The sequence below is a fragment of the Delphinus delphis genome, chromosome 9 (assembly GCF_949987515.2).
Source record: "Delphinus delphis chromosome 9, mDelDel1.2, whole genome shotgun sequence".
Taxonomy (NCBI): domain Eukaryota; kingdom Metazoa; phylum Chordata; class Mammalia; order Artiodactyla; family Delphinidae; genus Delphinus; species Delphinus delphis.
Genome location: NC_082691.1, coordinates 26,223,129 through 26,244,329, shown reverse-complemented (window position 1 = coordinate 26,244,329; position 21,201 = coordinate 26,223,129). Strand labels below are relative to the sequence as shown.

Here is a 21,201-nt window from a genome sequence, read left to right as displayed (position 1 = left end):
GAAACAGACTCTCAGACTTCAAAAAGAAACTTATGGTTACCAAAGGGGAAACGTTGGGGGAGGTATAAATTAGGAGGTTGGGATCAACACATACACACTGATCTATATGTAAAATAGATAATCAAAAAGGACCTACTGTAAAGCACAGGGAACTCCACTCAACACTCCATAATAACCTATATAAGAAAAGAAATCTGAAAAAAGAGTAGATATATGTCTATGTGAAACAATCACATTGCTGTACACCTGAAATTAACATTGTATATCAACTATATTCTAATATAAAAAATTTTTTTAAAGTAAATGACAAGGAGAGAATCTTAAAAGCAGCAAGGAAAACAACTTGTAACATACAAGGAAACCTCTAAGGCTACCAGGATCTTTCCACCAGAATATGCAGGCCTGCAGGGAGTGGCATGATATATTCAAAGTACTGAAAGAAAAAAACCTGCCAACCAAAAATACTCTAGCTAGCAAAACTGTCCTTCCACTTTGAAGGTGAAGAGAAGAGTTGTAGACAAGCAAAAGCTAAAGGAGTTCATCACCACTAGACTGGCCTTACAAGAAATGTTAAAGGTGTTCCTTTAAGCTGAAACAAAACAGCACTAATTAGTAACAGGAAAACATATGAAAGTATAAATCTCACTGGTAAAGACCAATATATAGTTAAATTCAGAATAATCTAATATTGTAATGATAGTGGGTTAATCACTTATATATCTAGTATGAATGTTAAAAGACAAATATAGTGAAAATAACTATCATACAATAAGTAATGGATACACAGACTAAAGATATGTAAATTTTGAAATAAAAAACAAAGCATGGAGGAGGAAGTAAAGTGTAGGGTTTTAGAATGCATTTGAACTTAAGTTGTTATCAACTTATTTATAACACTAAATATTATGAGGCTTACATAAAATGTTATATTTATAACAGTTGTTATGATAACCACAAAGCAAAAACCTATGGTAGATACACAAAAGATAAAGAGAACGGAATCTAAGCATGCCACTATAGAAAATGATCAACTCACAAATGAAGAGAGCAATAAGAGAAAAAGAACAAAGGAATTTCAAAATAGCTCAAAAACAATTTAACAAAATTGTAGTAATAATAATTACCATCTATCAACAATTACTTTAAATGTTAAATGGACTAAATTCTCCAATCAAATGACATAGAGTAGCAGAATCTATTAAAAAAAATAGGAGATGATTGTATGCTGTGTATTAGAGTCAACTAATTTCAACTTTAAGGACATACACAGACTGAAATGGAAAAAGATATTCCATGCAAATGGAAACCAAAAGAAAGCTGGGGTGGGTATACATAGGCAAAATAGACTTAAAAGTTGTAATGAGACAGTCAGGGTCATTACATAATGATAAAGTGGTCAATCCAACAAGAGGATATAAACATTTGTAAATATGCACCCAACATAGGAGCACCTAAATATATAAAGTAAAAATTAACAGACTTAAAGGGAGAAATAGCAAGACAATGTAAAAATTGCCAAAAAATTCGACAACCTAGAAATGGGTAAATTCCTAGAAACATACAACCTATCAAGACTGAATCATGAAAAAATAGAAATAGAAAATCTGAACAGACCAATTACTAGTAAGAAGATTGCATCAGTTATCAAAAACCTCCCAAGAAACAAAGTCCACAACCAGATGGCCTCACTGGTGAATTCTACCAAACATTCAAAGAACAATTAATACCTGTCCTTCCAAACTGTTCCAAAAAATTAAAGAGGAATGAACACTTCCTGATTCACTTTTACAATGCCAGCCTTGTTACCATGATACCAAAACCAGACAAGGATACTACAAGAAAATTTTAGGCCAATATCCTTGATGAAAATAGATGAAAAATTCCTCAACAGTATATTATCAAGGTTAATTCAACAGCACATTAAAAGGGTCATACACCGTGATCAAGTGAGATTTATTCCAGAAATGCAAGGATTGTTCAAAATCCACAAATCAATTGATGTAATCCATACATTAACAAAATGAAGGCTAAAAATCATATGATCATCTTAATAGATGCAGGAAAAGCATTTACAAGATACAAAACTAATATACAAATATCATTTGAATTTCTATACCATAATAATGAACTATCGGAAAGAGAAATTAAGAAAGTAAATAATTCCACTTGTATTTGCATCAAAATGAATAAAATACCTAAGAATAAAGGTAACCAAAAAGGTGAAAGACCTATACACTGAAAACTATAAGACATTAATAAAAGAAACTGAAGACAACACAAATAAATGGAAGAATATTCAGGGCTCATAGAGTAGAAGAATTGTTAAAATGTCCGTACCACCCAAAATAATCTACAGATTGCATGCAATCCCCATCAAAATTTCAATGGCATTTTTCACAGAATTAGAACAATCCTAAAATACATATATGAAACCACAAAAGACCCAAATATCCAACACAATCTTAAGAAGGAAAAACAAAGTCGGATGCATGATACATCCTGATTTGAAACTAGATTAAACAACTACAGTAATCAGAACAGTATGGCACTGGCATAAAAAAAGACACGGACCAATGGAACAGAATAGAGAACCCAGAAATAACCCATGCATATATGGTCAATTAATTTATGACAAAGGAACCAAGAATATACACTGGGGAAAAGAAAGTCTCTTCAATAAAGAGTGCTAGAAAAACTGAACAGCCATATGCAGAAGAATGAAACTGGACCACTGTCTTACACCATACACAAAAATCAACTCAAAATGGTTTAATGACTTGAAGACCTGAAACCATAAAACTCCTAGAAGAAAATATAGGGAGTAAGCTCCTTGGCATTGGTGTTGGTAATGACTTTTTGGACTTGTCACCATAAAAAAACAAAGGCAACAAAAACAAGAATGAAAAAGTGGGACTACATCAAACTTAAAAGCTTCTGCACAGCAAAGGAAACCAACAGAATTAGAAGACAGCCCATAGAATGGGAGGGAATGTTTGCAAATCATGTATGTGATAAGGAGCCAGTATCCAAAATATATGAAGAACTCATATAATTCGAGATCAAAAAACTAATCTGATTTTAAAATAAGCAAAGGATCTCAATATGCATTTTTACAAAGAAGATATACAGATGGCCGACAGGTATGTGAAAAAATACTCAACATCAGTACACATCAGAGAAATATAACTCAAAACTACAATGAGTTATCACCTCACACCTGTTAGAATGACTATCATCACAAAGACAAGAAATAACAAATGCTGTCAAGGATGTGGATAAAACGGAATCTGTTTTACTTAGTTGGTGGGAGTGTAAATTGGTGCAGTCACTGTGGAAAACAATATTGTGGTTCCTCAAAAAATTAAAAATAGAATTACTGTATAATCCAGCAATCCCACTTCTGGGATTTGAAAAATAAAATTTTCCTTAATAGATTTTTTTCCTCAGAATTCTCTTTAACAGACTTCTGCTGCCTTAGAATACAATTCAAGAAGAAAGTGTTATTTACTTGGTGGCAGGCACTGTATTAAACCCTAATGAGCAAAAAGGGCCAATGTTTTAGTCTCTGGGAGCTCAGAGTCTTTGTAAAATTATTCAGACTAGAAAATTTATTTTCTTACATAACCTATTATTTTGATTATTGGAAGATGAACCTTGGATTAGTGAATTCTTGAAAGATGTTTAGGAAAATAATTAGAAGGGAGGTTTTCTTGTTGTTTTTTTTAATTGAAGTATAGTTGACCTATAATATTATTTAAGTTACAGGTGTAAAACACAGTGATTCACAATTTTTAAAGGTTTTATTCCATTTATAGTTATAAAATGTTGCTATATACCATGTTGTACAAGATATCCTTTTAGCTTATTTTATACCTAATAGTTTGTACCTCTTAAGATAGGAAGTTTTTTTAATGAAATTCAGTATATTTAAAGGAATCAGAGGATGCAGAAAATGTCACAGAATACAGAACCTAGGAATAAAAGGTAAAGAATAATTTTGTGTTAGCAAGGAATCTAATGATCTGCCACTAGACGGGGGGCGGGGGGGGGATCCAAATGAGCAAATATGTAGCTTGTATTTCATGGTTCTCTAAACAGGATAAACCTCTCCTGCTAGCTTAGCTCTTTATTTTGGATATAGGTTTTCAGAGTGTCCTTTCTTTTAGGGTTCAACTACATTATTCTTCATTTTAATTCTTGATGAAGGTCCAGATGCTACATGTGCAGCATGATATATTCACGTTTGAAATTGGATATAAGGGATAGGGAAAATAGAAGTTCATTTCTCAAATTTATTTATTTTACCAATCTCAGACTTTGCCTTATTGAGCATAATTGCTAATATCATAATTCTTGGGAATTATAAAATAGACTATGAAATTTTATTTTTATATCTTGTACTTATAAATATAGAAGGATATTTAATACTGTGAAAGTAAGGTTTTTCAATTTAGAAATTGGAATATCACTCAAAACAGCATAAAGTATTTCCTTTCATAATCATCAGAATCTACAACTAAAAATGTAAAGCATTCTTCAAACGGTACTAGGAAAACGGCTTTATCTAAACTTGTTGAACAGTAAAATCTAGGACAGTGTAAATTATCTGGATTCAAATTAAAGCAGCTTTATAAGGTGAGTTCAGAAGTGGACTAAACACGGCGTGCTCTGGGAGATGTCTTACGAAATATTTTTCAGGAGTTTTCTGTTTTCCTTTTCTTTCCAACAGGAGGATTATACCGACTGCGGGGGTGTTTCTGGGCTAAGTCCCTCCCTGTGGTCCATCATCGGAATCCAGTGTGTACTACTTTGGCTTTTATCTGGCAGCAGACACTACCAGTTATGACCTTCTGAAACCAAATCTGCATATTAAACTCCAGACCCTGCCAAAACATGAGCCCTCCGTTGCATTAAAAGAGGGTCAACTGTGGAATCAGCAGACCACTAGCTCAGACCATCCCGTGGCATCACTCTAAGACACAGACTCTTAAGGCACCCGCTGGCTGCATGTCAGGGTGTCAGATCCTTAAGTGTGAACCCTGCATCATCTATATATAACATCAAAGCAAAATACTATACATGCTCTCTATTGGAAAATTTGAGAATTTGTTGTTGCATTGTTGGTGATTACATGTAAAAGGGCTCCCCACACAGTTTATGAATCACACAAATTATCTTAATTTGGACCTGGAATTCTGACTTGCTGCAATCCTTGTTCTTTTACCAAGAAAATCTCTAGGGGAAAAGAAAGTTATTTTTTCCTTAGTCTTCTGTTCAAAATTATTTGCTGCTTTGAGTAATTATTATTGAACGTATACATAGAGAGAGAGAGGGAGAGAGAGAGATAATTAACATCGGTGTAATCTGTCAAAATAGAAATTATGGCTTATTTTCTACGATAAAAATTGCCATGAATAAAATGCTTTATGAAGAATGGCTTCTCTGCCAGAAATATAACACAAATGATGACCAAGTTTTGGTGGGGTAATGAATTGGTTGTTTGAAAATAATTAAGAAATTAAAGGTGCTTGAGGGTAGAATTAATATGCGACATATTTCCTCATAAATGTGAGCCCTTAATAAACGCTTTGATGCAATGTTCTTTTTGTTCACAGTAAAGTTCTGTAGTGCTAGCCAGATATTTCAAAATGCTCTAAGGAAAGCTTGTTGGGGGGAGGGGAAATGTTTTTTCTTGTGATAAATGAACTTTGGCCACCAAGGGTATTTTGCATGATGCTGCTGCTATTTTAACTTTCGGTTTGTTTTTCTCTTACTGTAGAGTATAGTCCATTGAAAAGTTAACTGAGTGACATTATTGTTATGTAAGAATCTGAACCTTGCAATGTAATGCACTTAAGTCATCTTTTAAAATGTCGTTAAACTACTCTGAATATACTGTGCAGTGTAAATGCTGAATGATTGGATTAGGTAAATGGTGAAATGGGAATTAATGGATTTTATACGGATTCGTGCTTTTGCCTGAAAACCTATGTACAGATATTTTAAGTACATAAATCAGATTTGACACATTTATTTTTTGAAGAGTACATATATGTTCTCAATGAAGATTCACCCTAGGTTTCCTCTTTATTCTCTGGAATAGCAGCACCTACAATCCCAGATTTGCTGCTGCTGCTGCTTTTGTTCCCTCTGTTTTAAATGGTATGATCACTTGACCAAAATTTCCATGCAGTTTGATGAGGGTTTTACAATAATCTGAACAAAAAGGAAACCTTGAATCTATATGTATGCACACGAATACTTGATTGTGAATAATCAAAATTGTTTTTATACAGCCTCATTAGTGAAAATGGCTAGTGTAGTAAATTAGATATTTCATTATAGAGTAATATGGTAGCAGAATTTATTTATGCTTTTAAAGATTATTTTCAGGGGTAAACAGTATTTGAAGAAAGGGTAAAAACAATGAATGTGTAACTCTAACTATAGGGAATAATTCTGCTGGAAGTATGCAGATATTTTTAATGGTAAAATGCATTTGTTCTTTTTTCAAACATGCCAAATATTGGTGTGTGTCTATGCTGGAAATTTTCTTATATACCATTTTTAAGTAAAAATCTTATTAACATTATCCAGCATGCTTTAATATGCTTCATATATCAAAGATATAACCAATTCTTTAGCATAGTTTAAAAGGTCTATTTGTTTTGTTTTTAGCTTTGCATACATTTGTAATTTCCTCCACCACCAATATACCCTAGGTACCATTTGTGTACATTTCCTTATTTAAAATATTTTTTTATTTAAAAATGGGGGGAGGGGAAAATGGAATCACTTTGCCAACTATTGTTCTAAGAGTTGACATCAGTTACCATTTCTAATGCATTGTTGTGATTTTGTAGTCTCATTTGTAACTGGTACTGACGTTTTAGAAAACACCAAAGTGATTTAAAAAAATATGGAACTTCTCACTCTAGTAACAATATGTTTAAATCATGTTGTTTGTTAATTAAATATTTAAAACTTATTGTTAACTTTTGCTAGACTATTTTAAATCATGAAAGTGTTGGGAAGGGGATATCGAAATATACAGTTATGTTAGTTTGTGTATATAAACGATGCACATTTAAACAACTGAATTGCTTCCAGCATACAACAAACTACCTTAAAATTATCTTTAAAATCTATTAAATATATTTTCATGGCTAATGTCACTGAAATAATGTTTTCATCAACTACATTGTTGTTGTGTTAATCACAGTTAAACTTGGCATCTCTTGGCAGGGTCCTATTTGATTTCACTTGCCATCAAAATATATTTACATGCACGAGTCTTGCCGTGATCCTTTGTTTTCTGTTATAAAATAAACATATAACAACCACACATACGTTAATAAATTGGGTAAGAACGTTATTCTCGTGCCTAATACTAGTCTTCACGCATTTGGCGTAATTTTTTGAAAGACAGTAACACTCGTCCCATCCAATTGTTATCTTTAATTTAGGATTTTTCTGTGAGTTCTATTGTTGACAAGAACTTAAATTTCAGCCTGTTATAAATACTGATTTTCAAAGACTAAACAGTACAAGAGATCAAGAAAAAAGCTTTTAAACCCCTTTTGCTTACTTAATTTTTGCTATGCTCATGCAGCTTAATGTATTTTGTCACTAACAGAATCAAAAGTCTTGCATTGCTGTTGAATAACAGGAATGAACTTTGCATTAATGGTTTGTTTATATTTTTTCATTTGAACAACCAGCATTACTGCCAAACACCAATCGTGGTCCATATTTGTAACAGGTTTTTAACATGACATAGTTAGCAAGTTTGACTGAAGAGACTTTTAGGTCCTGGGCCTATAAGATTTTAGTATGATCTTTTTTCATGTTTCTAATGCTTGAGGCGTCATTGCTTAACTTGGAAAAAACAAGACAGTGTTGCTGCCATTTGTAAGTTTTCCTATAATATTCCTTTTATTAACTTTAAAACTGGCCTTACAGGGTTCAAATAGGCAGTATCCCTTTTAAGTGACCTTTGCAACCCAAGTGTTACTTGCTTATTTGATGCTCTCTTGTATTTTACATCTCATTTAAATCTTTCTCTCCACCAAAGCTTAAATTCTATGTCTTATTAAAACTCTGAACTATTCCATTAATCATGTTAGTTGACATTAAAGTGTCTAGAGGTACAGAGTCTGACCTAGTGTAACAAAATGGAGGTTGTGACTTTTTTTTTAAGCATAGCATAGAATGATGGTTTCACTTGCCCGCAGTTTCAAATATTTTACAATTATCTGGAATGTGTGTTGCTTTCCCATAGCAGAATGTTAGCATTGCTATTATTCCATGTACATTTCTGTAAAGAGCAAATCAGTAAAGCAAAAGTGTGAAGTTTCTTGATTTCTTGAAAAAATTCCAGAATTTCAAAGTCTTAGACAACCCTTACCAAGTTTCATCTACTTTATTTCTAGTTCACAAGGTTAACTCAAAGAAATTCCACTGAGACTAATGGGATACTGTCTTGAATAGATGCCAATTGGGTTTACAGTGTGACCTGACAAAGCTGTCTTTTTTGTTGTGCTGTATGTTGTTGGATCATATTATTAGGGATACTTTTATTGAAGTGCTGAGTGTGCATCCATGCAAAAGGCCAAGTGGCTTTGTGAACAAAAGACCTTTTCTCCCCTTTATTATGTTCTCTCGACACTTTTGTGGAAATTAGCCCGATAAAAACGTTTTGTAAAAATTTGTATATTACTGTTATAAAAATATTTATAATCCCAGAAAATGTTGTGTTAAATCCTGTGCAAAAACAGTATATTCAGAATAAAAGTTTATCATTTAAAGTCACCAGTTTTGATTATTTATTTAAAATCCAATTGAAAGAAACAGAGGTCTCTGTCATACATACAGTTTAAGAAAGCAGGCTTTCCAGGGCAGAGAATTCTAGATTGTGGAAGTAAAATTTGGGATTATGAAAGTTGCCTTTACAATTACAAACCTCAACTCACAAACAAATGAAATTGCAACTCCTTGAGACTCTGACACTTCTCACACATGCTTTTGCCATCAAAGCGTTTAGAAACTTATTAAAACAGACTTTTGACTTCTGTAAGAAAAAACTTTTTTCTAGGCAAAAATAATGTTTCCGTGTCTCTTTAAGGACCTTGGGAAAATAGTTTGAAAGAAACAAGTTAGAATGTCTGAAACGTGCATATCTTTTATACATCTGACTAACAGTTAAATATCTATCCTAGCTAGTTTATAGCAAACAGAAGCTAGGGCAGTGAAGTACAGTATAAAGAGGTTTTTTTGTTTTTTTAAACTGTTGTATGCCTTTTACCTTTAGACCAGCTTACCACCTGCCCCCCTATGTTCACCTAATAAGTAATGCGCCTGATGTTATGTGGAATCTAATATAATGTAAGCCTACTTCTCATTCTGGGGACTCCTATAAGAGCGAAAATACCTACACAGGGGAGGAATGTAGTATGTGGATACCAATGATGGTGATTACTGGAAAATCTGACCCTTAGTCTCTGATCAAGGCATTTTAACAGGAAACCCTACTTAAAAGGGTGAGGTAGATAACATTTGCTTTTTGAACATCTGGCTTCATTCTGTACCAATTTATCTCCTCAATCAATCCTCTTACTCCCCAGCTACCCTCATTTCCTCTATCAATCATCTTGATCCCATCCCCACCTCTTCCCTTGGGACCTTGCCTCATCAATTCTCCTTTCTCAAGCATTTTCAGTCTCCCCTTTGTACAGGCTTTCTTCCCTCTGCCTGCAAACACATTCAGAACACCTCTACTTAAAACAGACAGGAAAATCAAACATCCAGTGCAACACATTCGCCCCATTACTTCCTAGAGTAATAAACCTAGAATTAAAAAAAAATTTTGAACATTCACAGACACATATTGACAGTCTCTTCTCTTTGCAGTATACTCAACTAGGCCTTAGAATGTTAGATCTGAAAGGCATATTGCCTCTGACCTTCAGTTTTGGGTGACCACTGAAAATTTTTAGTTACTGGTATGAAGTTCTAATAAGTTTAAGGTCTTGGGCACTTCTTGATTCTCAAATTCATTATATCTTTAAGTCGGGTTATTATTCACAAAGCACCAACAAAATTTTCTATAAATTGGTGTATAATCGACAATGCTGCTTAATAGAATTTTTATTTAAATGGACTCTATATTTTTTAATAAATGTATTTAAGAAATAAATTTAACATTACTGCATAATTGGAAAGCCAATATAATTTGCCATAATTAGTAATCATGTCACAGGTTCATATCTATTATAATGAACTTTCTAAAAATCAGCATATACCAGGGTCGCTTGTGCTAGATTTAACCTAACACTTCTTCAACACATTTATTGTAATGATAAATTAGGCAGTTTTCCTGTTTCTGCCACAAATGTCTTAAAGTTTAAATCTGGACTCAGTCATCTGACTATACAGTGTAATTATTAGTACATTAAAATATATTTACCAAAATGCATACTCATGAAGTTTTTTTCAAATTTTGAGTTTCTTAGGTGCATGGATTTTTCAAAATGCTTTATCATAATAATAATAGTTCTTGAGTATCTCAGGACCCTAACATGTCTTTAAAGGTTACTTGTGGGCTTCCCTGGTGGTGCAGTGGTTGGGAATCCGTCTGCCGATGCACGGGACACGGGTTCGTGCCCCGGTCTGGGAAGAACCCACATGCCGCGGAGCGGCTGGGCCCGTGAGCCATGGCTGCTGAGCCTGCGCGTCCGGAGCCTGTGCTCCGCAACGGGAGAGGCCACAACAGTGAGAGGCCCGCGTACCGCAAAAAAAAAAAAAAACAAAACCAAAACAAAACAAAAAAAGGTTACTTATAACATTTTCATTGATATAAGGACAGTGCATAACGGACCAAGATTGGAGTAACATTGCCAATTTCCTATATTGAGAACGACTGCTCTTTTCCAGATAGTTTCTTTTCTTGTTTAGAATTGTTTAAGAAACAATGATCTCTTTTGTGAAATTATGGGATAGTTGATGATAACTATTATAAATAGCGAAATTGTTAATAAACAGGTTACATGTCATATATGCATTCTAATCCCTCATTTTTTAATTTCAAAATTATACTAAGCTGTAAAATTCCTACATCTGATAACTACTGACTTAGTCCTTATCATGAAGGCAGTGTAGCCAAGTAGTAACTGCAATCTGCTGTTTAGATTTGGATTCTGACTTTACCACTTACTAGCTTTGTAACCCTGTGCGAATTACATAATGTTTCCAAGCTTCAGCCTCCTCATCCATAAAAGAGTAACTGCACAGTAGGGTTGTAATGATGATTCAGTGATATAATTAACGTATAGGGCGCAGTACTGTGTACGTTCTCAACAATGCTCTCCATTAGTATTATGAATTACTATCACAAGCATCTTCCCAGTCATCATAATCCTCATTTTGGCCTAGAGCTTTTAAGATCCTAATTATCTGCATCATTTGTCATTTAAGACATTTACTAATTCTTTATACAAGTAAAGTGTTAGAAGTAGAGCCTTATACAAGATAAAAAGCAATTCCTTCCTTGATGGAACTAGGAATAGGAATAACCTAGACTGAGTGGCCAGAAAAGGCTGCCATGATTTTGAGTTGAGGGAAAGGGGTAGCAGTACTGTTTCAAATAGAGGAGGGTGTGTGAAAGCTGAGAGATGCATGCAAGAAACGAGGGAGCTGAATATGAGTTCAGTATGGCTTGAGGGGTGGGTGATCAGTAGGTAGAGATGAAGTGGAAGATGAGGCTGAAGAGAAAAAGCTCCAGAGCCTGGGGTACTCTCTGGATGACATGGGGTGTTTAGGCAGCTGGAAGCTGCTGAAGATTTTTAAGCAGAGAACAGTTTGATCGGATTCGCATTTCAGGAAAAACACTCTGGATGAAATGTGGGTTACTGGTAGAACACCTACAGGGAAGAAGACCAATTAAGAGGCTATTGTCAAGGTGAGAACTTTTTGTTGACTGGCATAGGAAGCTAGATAAAGAAGAGTGGACTGATTTTAGAAACACTTAGAAGGGAAAAAGGAGAGAACATCATGATTTCCTTGTGTACTAAAAAAGAAAGGACAAAATTTACAATTACTCCCAGGTTTTTGAAGTTTAATATTGTGCAGAGGGATGCAGTCCCCCAAGTTAGGCAACAGTGGAGGGCACTAGAAGCAGGGATTGGCGGGACAAGTCTGGAGGAGAACATGAGGGCTTACTCTTCAGAAATATTGTGAATGAGATTTTTGTGAGGTGCTGAGGATACAAAGATGATATACTCTCTCATGCTCTGGAATATATACTCCAGAATAATGATTCTCAACACTGACTCATTTAGAAACCCTTATTGGAGGTTTCATTAGTTTTGTTTTGTTTAAAATACTGACACTCAGGACCCACTCTAATTCAGAATCTCACCTGTTTCTAGCATACAGCAAGCATTACACTACCTGGGGGCATCTTAGATGACAGGTGTGACAGTTCTGGTATAGGTTATTTCTGAATTAGACTTCTCGAAACCCAATTTAGATGCATGTTACTGGTTCAATTTTTTTTAATTAACCCCTTTTTTGAACATGTTTTATTGTAACATACACTATGATTCCAACTCAACTACAATTTTTCTGAAGGCTATACTTTTTAATGTTTTATTTTCTCTTCAAATCCAGATTCTATAGCTGTACACAGCTGATAACCAATAGTTTTGATTGTGGTTGATAATCAGAACCACTATTAGGACAATTTCTACTACAGGAAATTCTATTCCTATTAGTCATATTGATGATATCAAATGTCTTATAGGGTTGAACCACAGATTTCTATAAATACTATCAGAGAACTTTGTCAATAGGTTCATTCTTATGGCAAATGATATGGCAAGTCAGAATAACAGGAAATAATATTACTTGACAATCTGGTTTCGATAGATATTGTATTTAATTAAGTAATGTTTTCCTTAATAAAATAAAAGGCTAACCAAAACTTTTAAAAACCCACTAAAAAGATTAGTGTTCAGATTGATTTCAGACTTCCCTGTCCATCTAATCCATAGAACCTCAAATATCTGACTGAGGTAAGACCACTGAGTACATAACACAGATGCCAGGCTCTCCAGTCAGACCACCTGGGTCCACATCACAGCTCCCCAACTTGGGCACGTTATGTAACATCTGTAACCTTCTGTTCCTTGTCAGTCTTATTTATACTATTGACTCCACCAGTATTTGGATATAAAAACGATAATAGTCACAATCTAAGAGTTGTTCAGCCTCTGCTTCTTATCTCGGAAGTTCGATCATTCTGATGCTGATGATTTCAAGAGTGCCTAGAGAAACTTGGCATCAAGAGGATTTCTAACGTGTGAGGAATATTGCCAGAACTTCAAAGTTTTTACACTGTGGGACGCTATGGATACAATGATGAGAAATACAAGCAGCAAAACTGTAGAAGAACATGGGGAGAAAATTCATCCAAAAATTCACGTAAATAAACATTATTACTAACTGTAAAAAGTCACATTGTAATAAAAGATCTTGGTAATAAGAAACTGATGGTAAGCTGGAAAACAGGGCCAGGTGGAAACTGAGCTGGGTTTAGCGACAGGGCTGGGAAGAAGGGAGGTGGAAGAGCCAAATTATCCTGGGTGTCTTCATCCAAATATCAAAAACAACTAGACCAATATCCCAGATGACTATACATGCAAAAATTCCAACAAAATATTAGCAAACCAAATTTAAGAACACATTAAAATATTACACGCCATGACCAAGAGGGATGTTCTCTGGTATACAAGGATACTTCAACATACGTTAATCAATTAATGTAATACATCACATTAATAGAATGAAATTTAAAAATCGCATTATCATCCCAATAGATGTAGAAAGAAGTCATTTGACAGAAATACAACACCCTTTAATGGTACAAACACTTGACATATTGGTTGTAGAAGGAACACATACCTCAACATACTAAAGGCCATATGTGACAAACCCACAGCTAACATCATAGTTAAGGGAGAAAATTTGAAAGATTTTTCTCTAAGACCAGGAACAAGACAAGGATGCCCACTCTCACACTCCTATTCAACATAGTGCTGAAAGTCCTAGCTAGAGCAATTAGGCTAGACAAAGAAATAAAAGGGATCCAAATTGAAAAGGAAGAAGTAAAACTGTTACTATTTTCAGATGATATGACTTAGTACATAGAAAATCACAAAAATGGTATAGATTAACTTATTTGCAAAGCAGAAATAGAGACACAGATGTAGAGAACAAACATATGGATATCACGGGCGGAGGACGAGTGGGATGGATTGGGAGATTGGGACTGACGTATATACACTGCTATGTATAAAAGAGATAACTAATGAGAACAGACTGTATAGCACAGGGAACTCTACTCAATACTCTGTGCTGACCTAAATGGTAAGGAAATCCAAGAGTGGATCTATGTATACGTGTGGCTGATTCACTTTGCTGTACAACAGAAACTAACACAACATTGTAAAGCAACTATACTCCAATAAAAAATAAATAAAAAGACACCACCAAAAAACTGTTGGAACTAATCAATGATTCCAGTAAACTTGCAGGATATAAAATCAACATACAAAAATCAGTTGCATTTCTATCCATTAAAGATGAAACATAAGAAAAAGGAATAAAGACTAACTAGCCCATTCCCAATAACATCAAAAAAACAATGAAATAGCATCTATTAATCAAGGAAGTGAAAGATATGAACAATCAAAATGATGAGACTTTACTGAAAGGAATCAAAAAAGACACAAACAAATGGAATGACACCCCTTCTTCATGGATAGGAAGAATTAATAGATTAAAATATCTATACTACCCAAAGTCTTCTATAGATTCAATGCAATCCCCATCAAAATACCAATAGCATTCTTCACAGAAAGAGAAAAACCAATCCTAAAATTTGTATGGAATTACAAAAGACTCTGAATATCCAGTACAACTGTGGGGGAAAAAGAACAAAGCCAGAAATGTCACACTTCCTGGTTTCAGACTATACTACAAAGCTACAGTAATAAAAACAGTATGGTACTGGCATTAAAAATAGACACAAAAACCAACAGAACAGAATACAAAGCCCAGAATTAAAAACCCTACTTATATGGTCAACTAAATATTCAACAAAGGAGCCCAGAACCCCCAATGGGTAAAGAAAGTCTCTTCACAAATGATGTTGGGCAAACTGCATAAACAGATGCAGAACAATGAAATTGGACCCCTATCTTTCACTACTCACAAAAATTTTGAAGTGGATCAAATACTTAAACATATGACCTGATGTCATAAATATCCTTGAAGAAAATGTATGGAAGAAGCTCCTCTACATTGGTCTTGGCAAAAAATTTTGGGATATGATACCAAAAGCACAAACAACCAAAGCAAAACTCAACAAATGGGACCATATAAAACTATAATGCTTCCGCACAGCAAAAGAAACAACAAAATGAAAAGACAACATACTGAATGGGAGAAACATTTTGCAAATCGTATATAAGAGGTTTATATCCAAAATATATAAAGAACTCATACAACAGAACAGCAAAAAAAAAAAAAAAAAAAAAAAGACAACAAACAAAAACAAAAAACCTCCAAATAATCTGATTTTAAAATGGGCAGAGGAGCTAAGACATTTTTCCAAAGATATCCGAATGGCCAACAGGTACATGAAAGGATGCTCAACATTACAAATTATCATGAAAATGCACATCAAAATCACAAATAGATATCACCTCACACCTGATAGAATGGCTATTATCAATAAGCAGGAAATAACAAGTGTTGGCAAGGATGTAGAGAAAAGGGAACACTTTTGTACTACTGGTGGGAATGTAAACAGTGCAACCACTATAGAAACAATATGGAGGTTCCTCAAAATATTAAAAGTAGATCTACCATATGATCTAGCAATTCCACTTCTAGATATATACTCAAAGGATATGAAAACAGGATATCGAAGTGATATATGCACTCTCATGTTTATTGTAGCATTATTCATAATAGCCAGGATATGGAAACAACCTAAGTGCTCACCACTGGGTGAATGAATAAACAAGAAGTGGGGTATATTTATACAGTGGTTAAGAATCCACCTGCCAATGCAGGGGACACAGGTTCAAACCCTGGTCCAGGAGTATCCCACATGTCACGGAGCAACTAAGCCCGTGCACTACTACGACTGAACCTGTGCTCTAGAGCCCGCAAGCCACAACTACTGAGCCTGTGTGCCACAACTACTGAAGCCCGCGAGCCTAGAGCCCGTGCTCCGCAAGAGGAGAAGCCACTGCAATGAGAGGTCCATGCACGGAAACGAAGAGTAGCCCCCGCTCCCGGCAACTGGAGAGGGCCCGCGCGTGGCAATGAAGACCCAACACAGCCCAAAATAAATAAATTAAATAAATTTTCTTTAAAAAGACCCTATTTCCAAAAGGAGTCACATTAAAAAAAAAAGTATCTACCTCAGTATATAAGTTTGTTACCTTTAAAAAAATACAATGTACATACATACATATATAAATTATTATTAATAATTACAGAATATTATTCAGCCATGAGAAAGAAGGACATCCTGCCATTTTTGACAACATGGATGAACACTGAATGCATTATACTAAGTGAGATAAGTCAGGCAGAGGAAGACAAGTACTCCATGATATCACTTTCATGTGGAATCTAAAAATCCAAACTCCTAAAAAGAGTAAAATGATGGTTACCATGGGATGGAGGTGGGGAGATAGAACAGATATTTTTTAAGGGTACAAACTTGCAACAAGTGGTAAATAAGTCGTAGCAATCTAATGCACAGAACAGTGATTACAGGCAACAATACTGTATTGTTACCATTAAACTTGCTGAGAGACTAGAATTATTCCAAAGACTAAAAAGAAAGGATAATTATGTAACAGGATAGAAATTATAATTATCACCACAATGGCAGTCATATTGCAATATATAAAATGTATCAAATTAAAATGTCTTTCACCTTAAATTTATACAATATTATATGTCAAATACATTTCAATTAAAAAAAACAATTAGACACCTGGAGCACAGTAAATATAGACATAACAGTGTAGCAGATGGTGATGTTAGCCCTGAGGAGAACCTTTGACTTCAGATAACAGCTTCGGCTGTGCAAGAAGGAACTCGTTCTTACTAACGGGCCTATACTTAAATTTCCCTGAACTAAAATATAGCCCCTTATCCATTTTCTCTGCTCCTTTTATTGCAAACCTTCTTGAAATTTTTCTGTGCTCAGTTACCACGTGCTTTCCTACTATTACTTCTAATCTCTTGAAATTTCATCTCCACCTCTCTCCAAAAACTGCTTTTGATGACATTCCAATCTCAATGTGTTCTACCTGTCATATTCTGTCTCCTTAAAACTCAAGATTTCTCTGGGTTTCAATGCTCCACTGACTTCCTGCTCACTCTCTTTCTCTTTCTACTCCTTCTCAAGATTTTCCAACTCACCTGACTCATAAATATGTTTGTAGAATTTCATCCTTACTTCTCTACTTATCACACTCTAAATTAGTCACTTCTCTGATTTTATTAAATTCATGCCTTTTCATGGACATATATACACTACCAAATGTAAAGTAGATAGCTAGTGAGAAGCAGCCACATAGCACAGGGAGATCAGCTCGGTGCTTTGTGTCCACCTAGAGGGCTGGGATAGGGAAGGGGGAAGGGAGACGCAAGAGGGAGGAGATGTGGGGATGTATGTATACGTATAGCTGATTCACTTCGTTATAAAGCAGAAACTAACACACCATTGTAAAGCAATTATACTCCAATAAGGATGTTAAAAAAAGCTGGTAAAGCAAAAAAATAAAAATAATTATATTCATTAAAAATAACTATATTTTCCAAAATAAAAAAAATTAGTGAGAAGAGTAAAAAAAAAAAATTCATGCCTTTTTATATTCTGTGAGGTCCAAATTTCCACGTGCCATTTGATACCCATTCCTAGATGTCTTAAACACATGCCACGAAAATAATTATTATCTATATTTCAATATATTCTTCTCCTTTTTGATTCTGCATGTCAAGTACAGGTTTCTGGTAACTGTACTGCTGAACTGAATGAATAAGCATTTTCATAACTCTAATGGAAAACTGATGAACTCATAAAAGTGCTAACAAAAGATCAAGATAAAAAAATTTAATTACACGGGACTGAGTGAACTGATGAGGATGATTACAATTTTTGTGACTTTCTGTTTGAATTTAAAAACAAAAATCCCACAAGGACTCAGAGGCAAAAAATATACAAATCAATTTTCACTGCAAAGTAAAGAAACTGTTACAGTGGAGGATTCCTGGACTGAATGTCAATATTATGACATAGTGTGAGTGTGTTTCGTGTTTGGTAATTGCAATCATTGTTGCTTTTCTTGTGGTTATCCATTTACAATGCTTGGTGTCAGTCTATTTATCTCTTGTAAAAATAAAATACAGTATGTGTGTGTGTGAAAAAAAAAAAAAGACCTAGTTAGAGAGGGCTAGCCACCTAAACTAGAGTCCTTTGTGCCATTAAGTTACCAAATTCTGACAAGCCTACTTAGCTCTTAAATACCTTTTAATTATCCACTTCTCATGTCCAGTGCTACTTTCTTGCTTCAGAATTTCAAATGCCCCAGACTATTTAAATGGTTCCCAACTGGATTCCCTACTTTGAGTTTCCTTCCACTTCAATCCATCCTGCATGCTATTTTATTTTTCTAAAATTTATCCCTAACCACATCATTTTCTGGTTTAAAAACATTCCATGACTCCTCATTGCCTATTAGATAAAATACAAATTCCTTTGGAAGACATATGATATCAATTAGGAGTTGACCTCTACCTAAATCCAACTTAATATTCCCTCCCATTCCCATCCCAACACCAAAAAATGCAATTTTTACCTCAGGTCTTACCAAACTACCTACAGTTATCCAAATACAACATGTTTCAGTGCCTGAACACACGATTCTCACTTCTAACTTCCCCTATTAACTTCCACTTCCACTTGAAAACCCAGTTCAAATGCTGCCATCTCTCTGGAGCCTTCTCTGGTGTGATTATACCTCCTGCCACAGACTGCAATAATATTTGGAACATATCTCTGTTACAATCTATGAAAATGTGGTGTATTAAAAAAAAAAAGTGTGCTTCTTGGGTATTTAAGAAGAGAGTAGGTGGGAGGTGGCCATGATAACAGAGTAGGAAGACCCTGAGCTCCCCTGTTCACATCAAACTTACAACTATTTATTGAGCAACTGTTGATGAGAAAACCTGGAATCTAATAGAAAAGATTATCTACAACTAAAGATATAAAGAAGGAACCACAACAAGGCTGATAAGAAATGACAGACACCCAATATAGTCAAGACCCATACCCTCGGGGTGGGCGACCCACAAATAGGAGGATAACGAAAAGTTAAAAGAGGTCTCCCCAAGGAGCAACAGTTCTGAGACCCACGTCAAGCTACCCAGCCTGGGTCAGACACACCTGCTGATATTACGGAGCCTACTAGAGGCAGGAGGCATCTGAAGCTCACTGTGGGGACAGAGACACTAGCATCAGCCATATTTGGGAGCTTATTCTACCTTGAGGACACTGGTGCTAGTAAGCACCATTTTGGAATCCTCCCTCTAGCTTAAAAGTGTAGGGACACAGCCTCACCCACCAGCAGACAGTTTTCCTTAGGAACCCCTGAGCCCATAGCTGCCCCAGGACATGGTCTTGCCCATCAGAGGACCCAGGCCATGGTCCCACACCAGTGCTTCAGGACTAGCTCAGGGACCACCCCCAGGGTCTGCAGCCAGAGACCCCAGGACCTGGCTCTGCCTACCAGTGGGCAGGCACCAAATTCAGGAGTTCCTGGGCCAGGGGCCCACCCACCAGTAAGCAGGCACCAGCCCCAGGACCCTGTGGGGCCCTAGTCCCACCCACCAGCAGGTCAACACCAACTCCAGGACCACCAGGGTCCTACAGCCAGAAACCCTGGGACCTGGTTCTGCTCATCAGAGTGCCACTGCTAACCCTACAACCCACATCACACACCAGTGGGCTGGCATCAGCCCCAGGACAACCTGGGCCCTAGACTCACACAACAATGTGAGGATACAAGCCCCGGGACCACTGCAGCCTCACAGCCTGCCATGGCAAAACAGAGACCACCCACTAGCAGGCTGGCGCCAGCCCGGGGACCCCCCTGAACCCTGGCCCCACCCATCAGCAGGCCATCACTAGCTCTGAGACACCTCGGCCATCCTCCTTGGGACTTGGGCCCACTCACCAGCAGGACAACACTAGCTCCAGGACCCCTAGGACCCTTCTTCCAGAGATCATAGGACCTGGCTCCACCTGGCACCCATGATCCCCTGGGCCTTGACCACACCCACCTACAGGCAGACACAAGCTGCAGGATCACTGCAGCCCCACAGCCCGGCTTGTCAGGACCCAGCCAACCAACCAGCAGGCCTGCATGAGCCTCGAGTTCACCTCATCTTGGCCCTGCCTACTAGCAAGCCAACACCAGCTCTGGGACATCTTGGGACCACAAGCCTGCCACCCCAGGATCCAGCCCCACTCACTAATGCGTCAGCACTAGCCTTGAGACACCCCAAAACCCACAGTAGCCATGTCAGGAAGGAACCCCACCCACCAGCAGGTTGACACAAGATCTGGGAACGCCAGCTTAGCAACAATTACCCCAAATCCACCCACCAGTGTGCCACAGCTCTCATTCCATCAATCACAGGCCAGCAACACTGAGATGCTGGCTGCTTTATCAGCCTACACCCAGAGTGAAGAGATGTGGAACAAAGGTCCTGGTCTCTACTGTTGTTAAAGTCACTAGGTTTTTTGGTTGGCTTGTTTTTTATCTTAGCAAAATCTAATCTATTCTTAATTTGCCTATTGTCTTATCCAAAAATTGGGGGAGTGGGGAGGGGCAATCCCAGGCTTTTACGGTGGACATTGGTACCCCAGCATTTAGCCCTTATCATTCCAGTATTTGGAGTTTCACACAAATAAAGGAAAGGACAAAAACAGATTTGCCATGAGATACAATTTTTAGAATGAAAGAGTTCATCAACTGCCCATTGCTTCACATTTTAAAAGTCTCACACATACATATTTTCATTAAACTTCAGAAAAATAAAGAAGATATTAAA

The 21,201-nt window shown here is 36.3% G+C and overlaps 1 protein-coding gene across 2 annotated transcripts in view; it reads left to right on the top strand.

Annotated features, from left to right (window-relative positions):
- Positions 1–8,805, top strand: part of CACNA2D1 (calcium voltage-gated channel auxiliary subunit alpha2delta 1) — a 515,294-nt gene extending 506,489 nt beyond the window's left edge. For both annotated transcript variants that reach the window (XM_060020340.1, XM_060020339.1), the window contains one exon: positions 4,730–8,805. In XM_060020340.1, coding sequence (XP_059876323.1) covers positions 4,730–4,846 — 117 coding nt within the window. In that variant the 3' untranslated portion in view covers positions 4,847–8,805. The remainder of the gene's footprint in view (positions 1–4,729) is intronic.
- Positions 8,806–21,201: the final 12,396 nt, after the last annotated feature.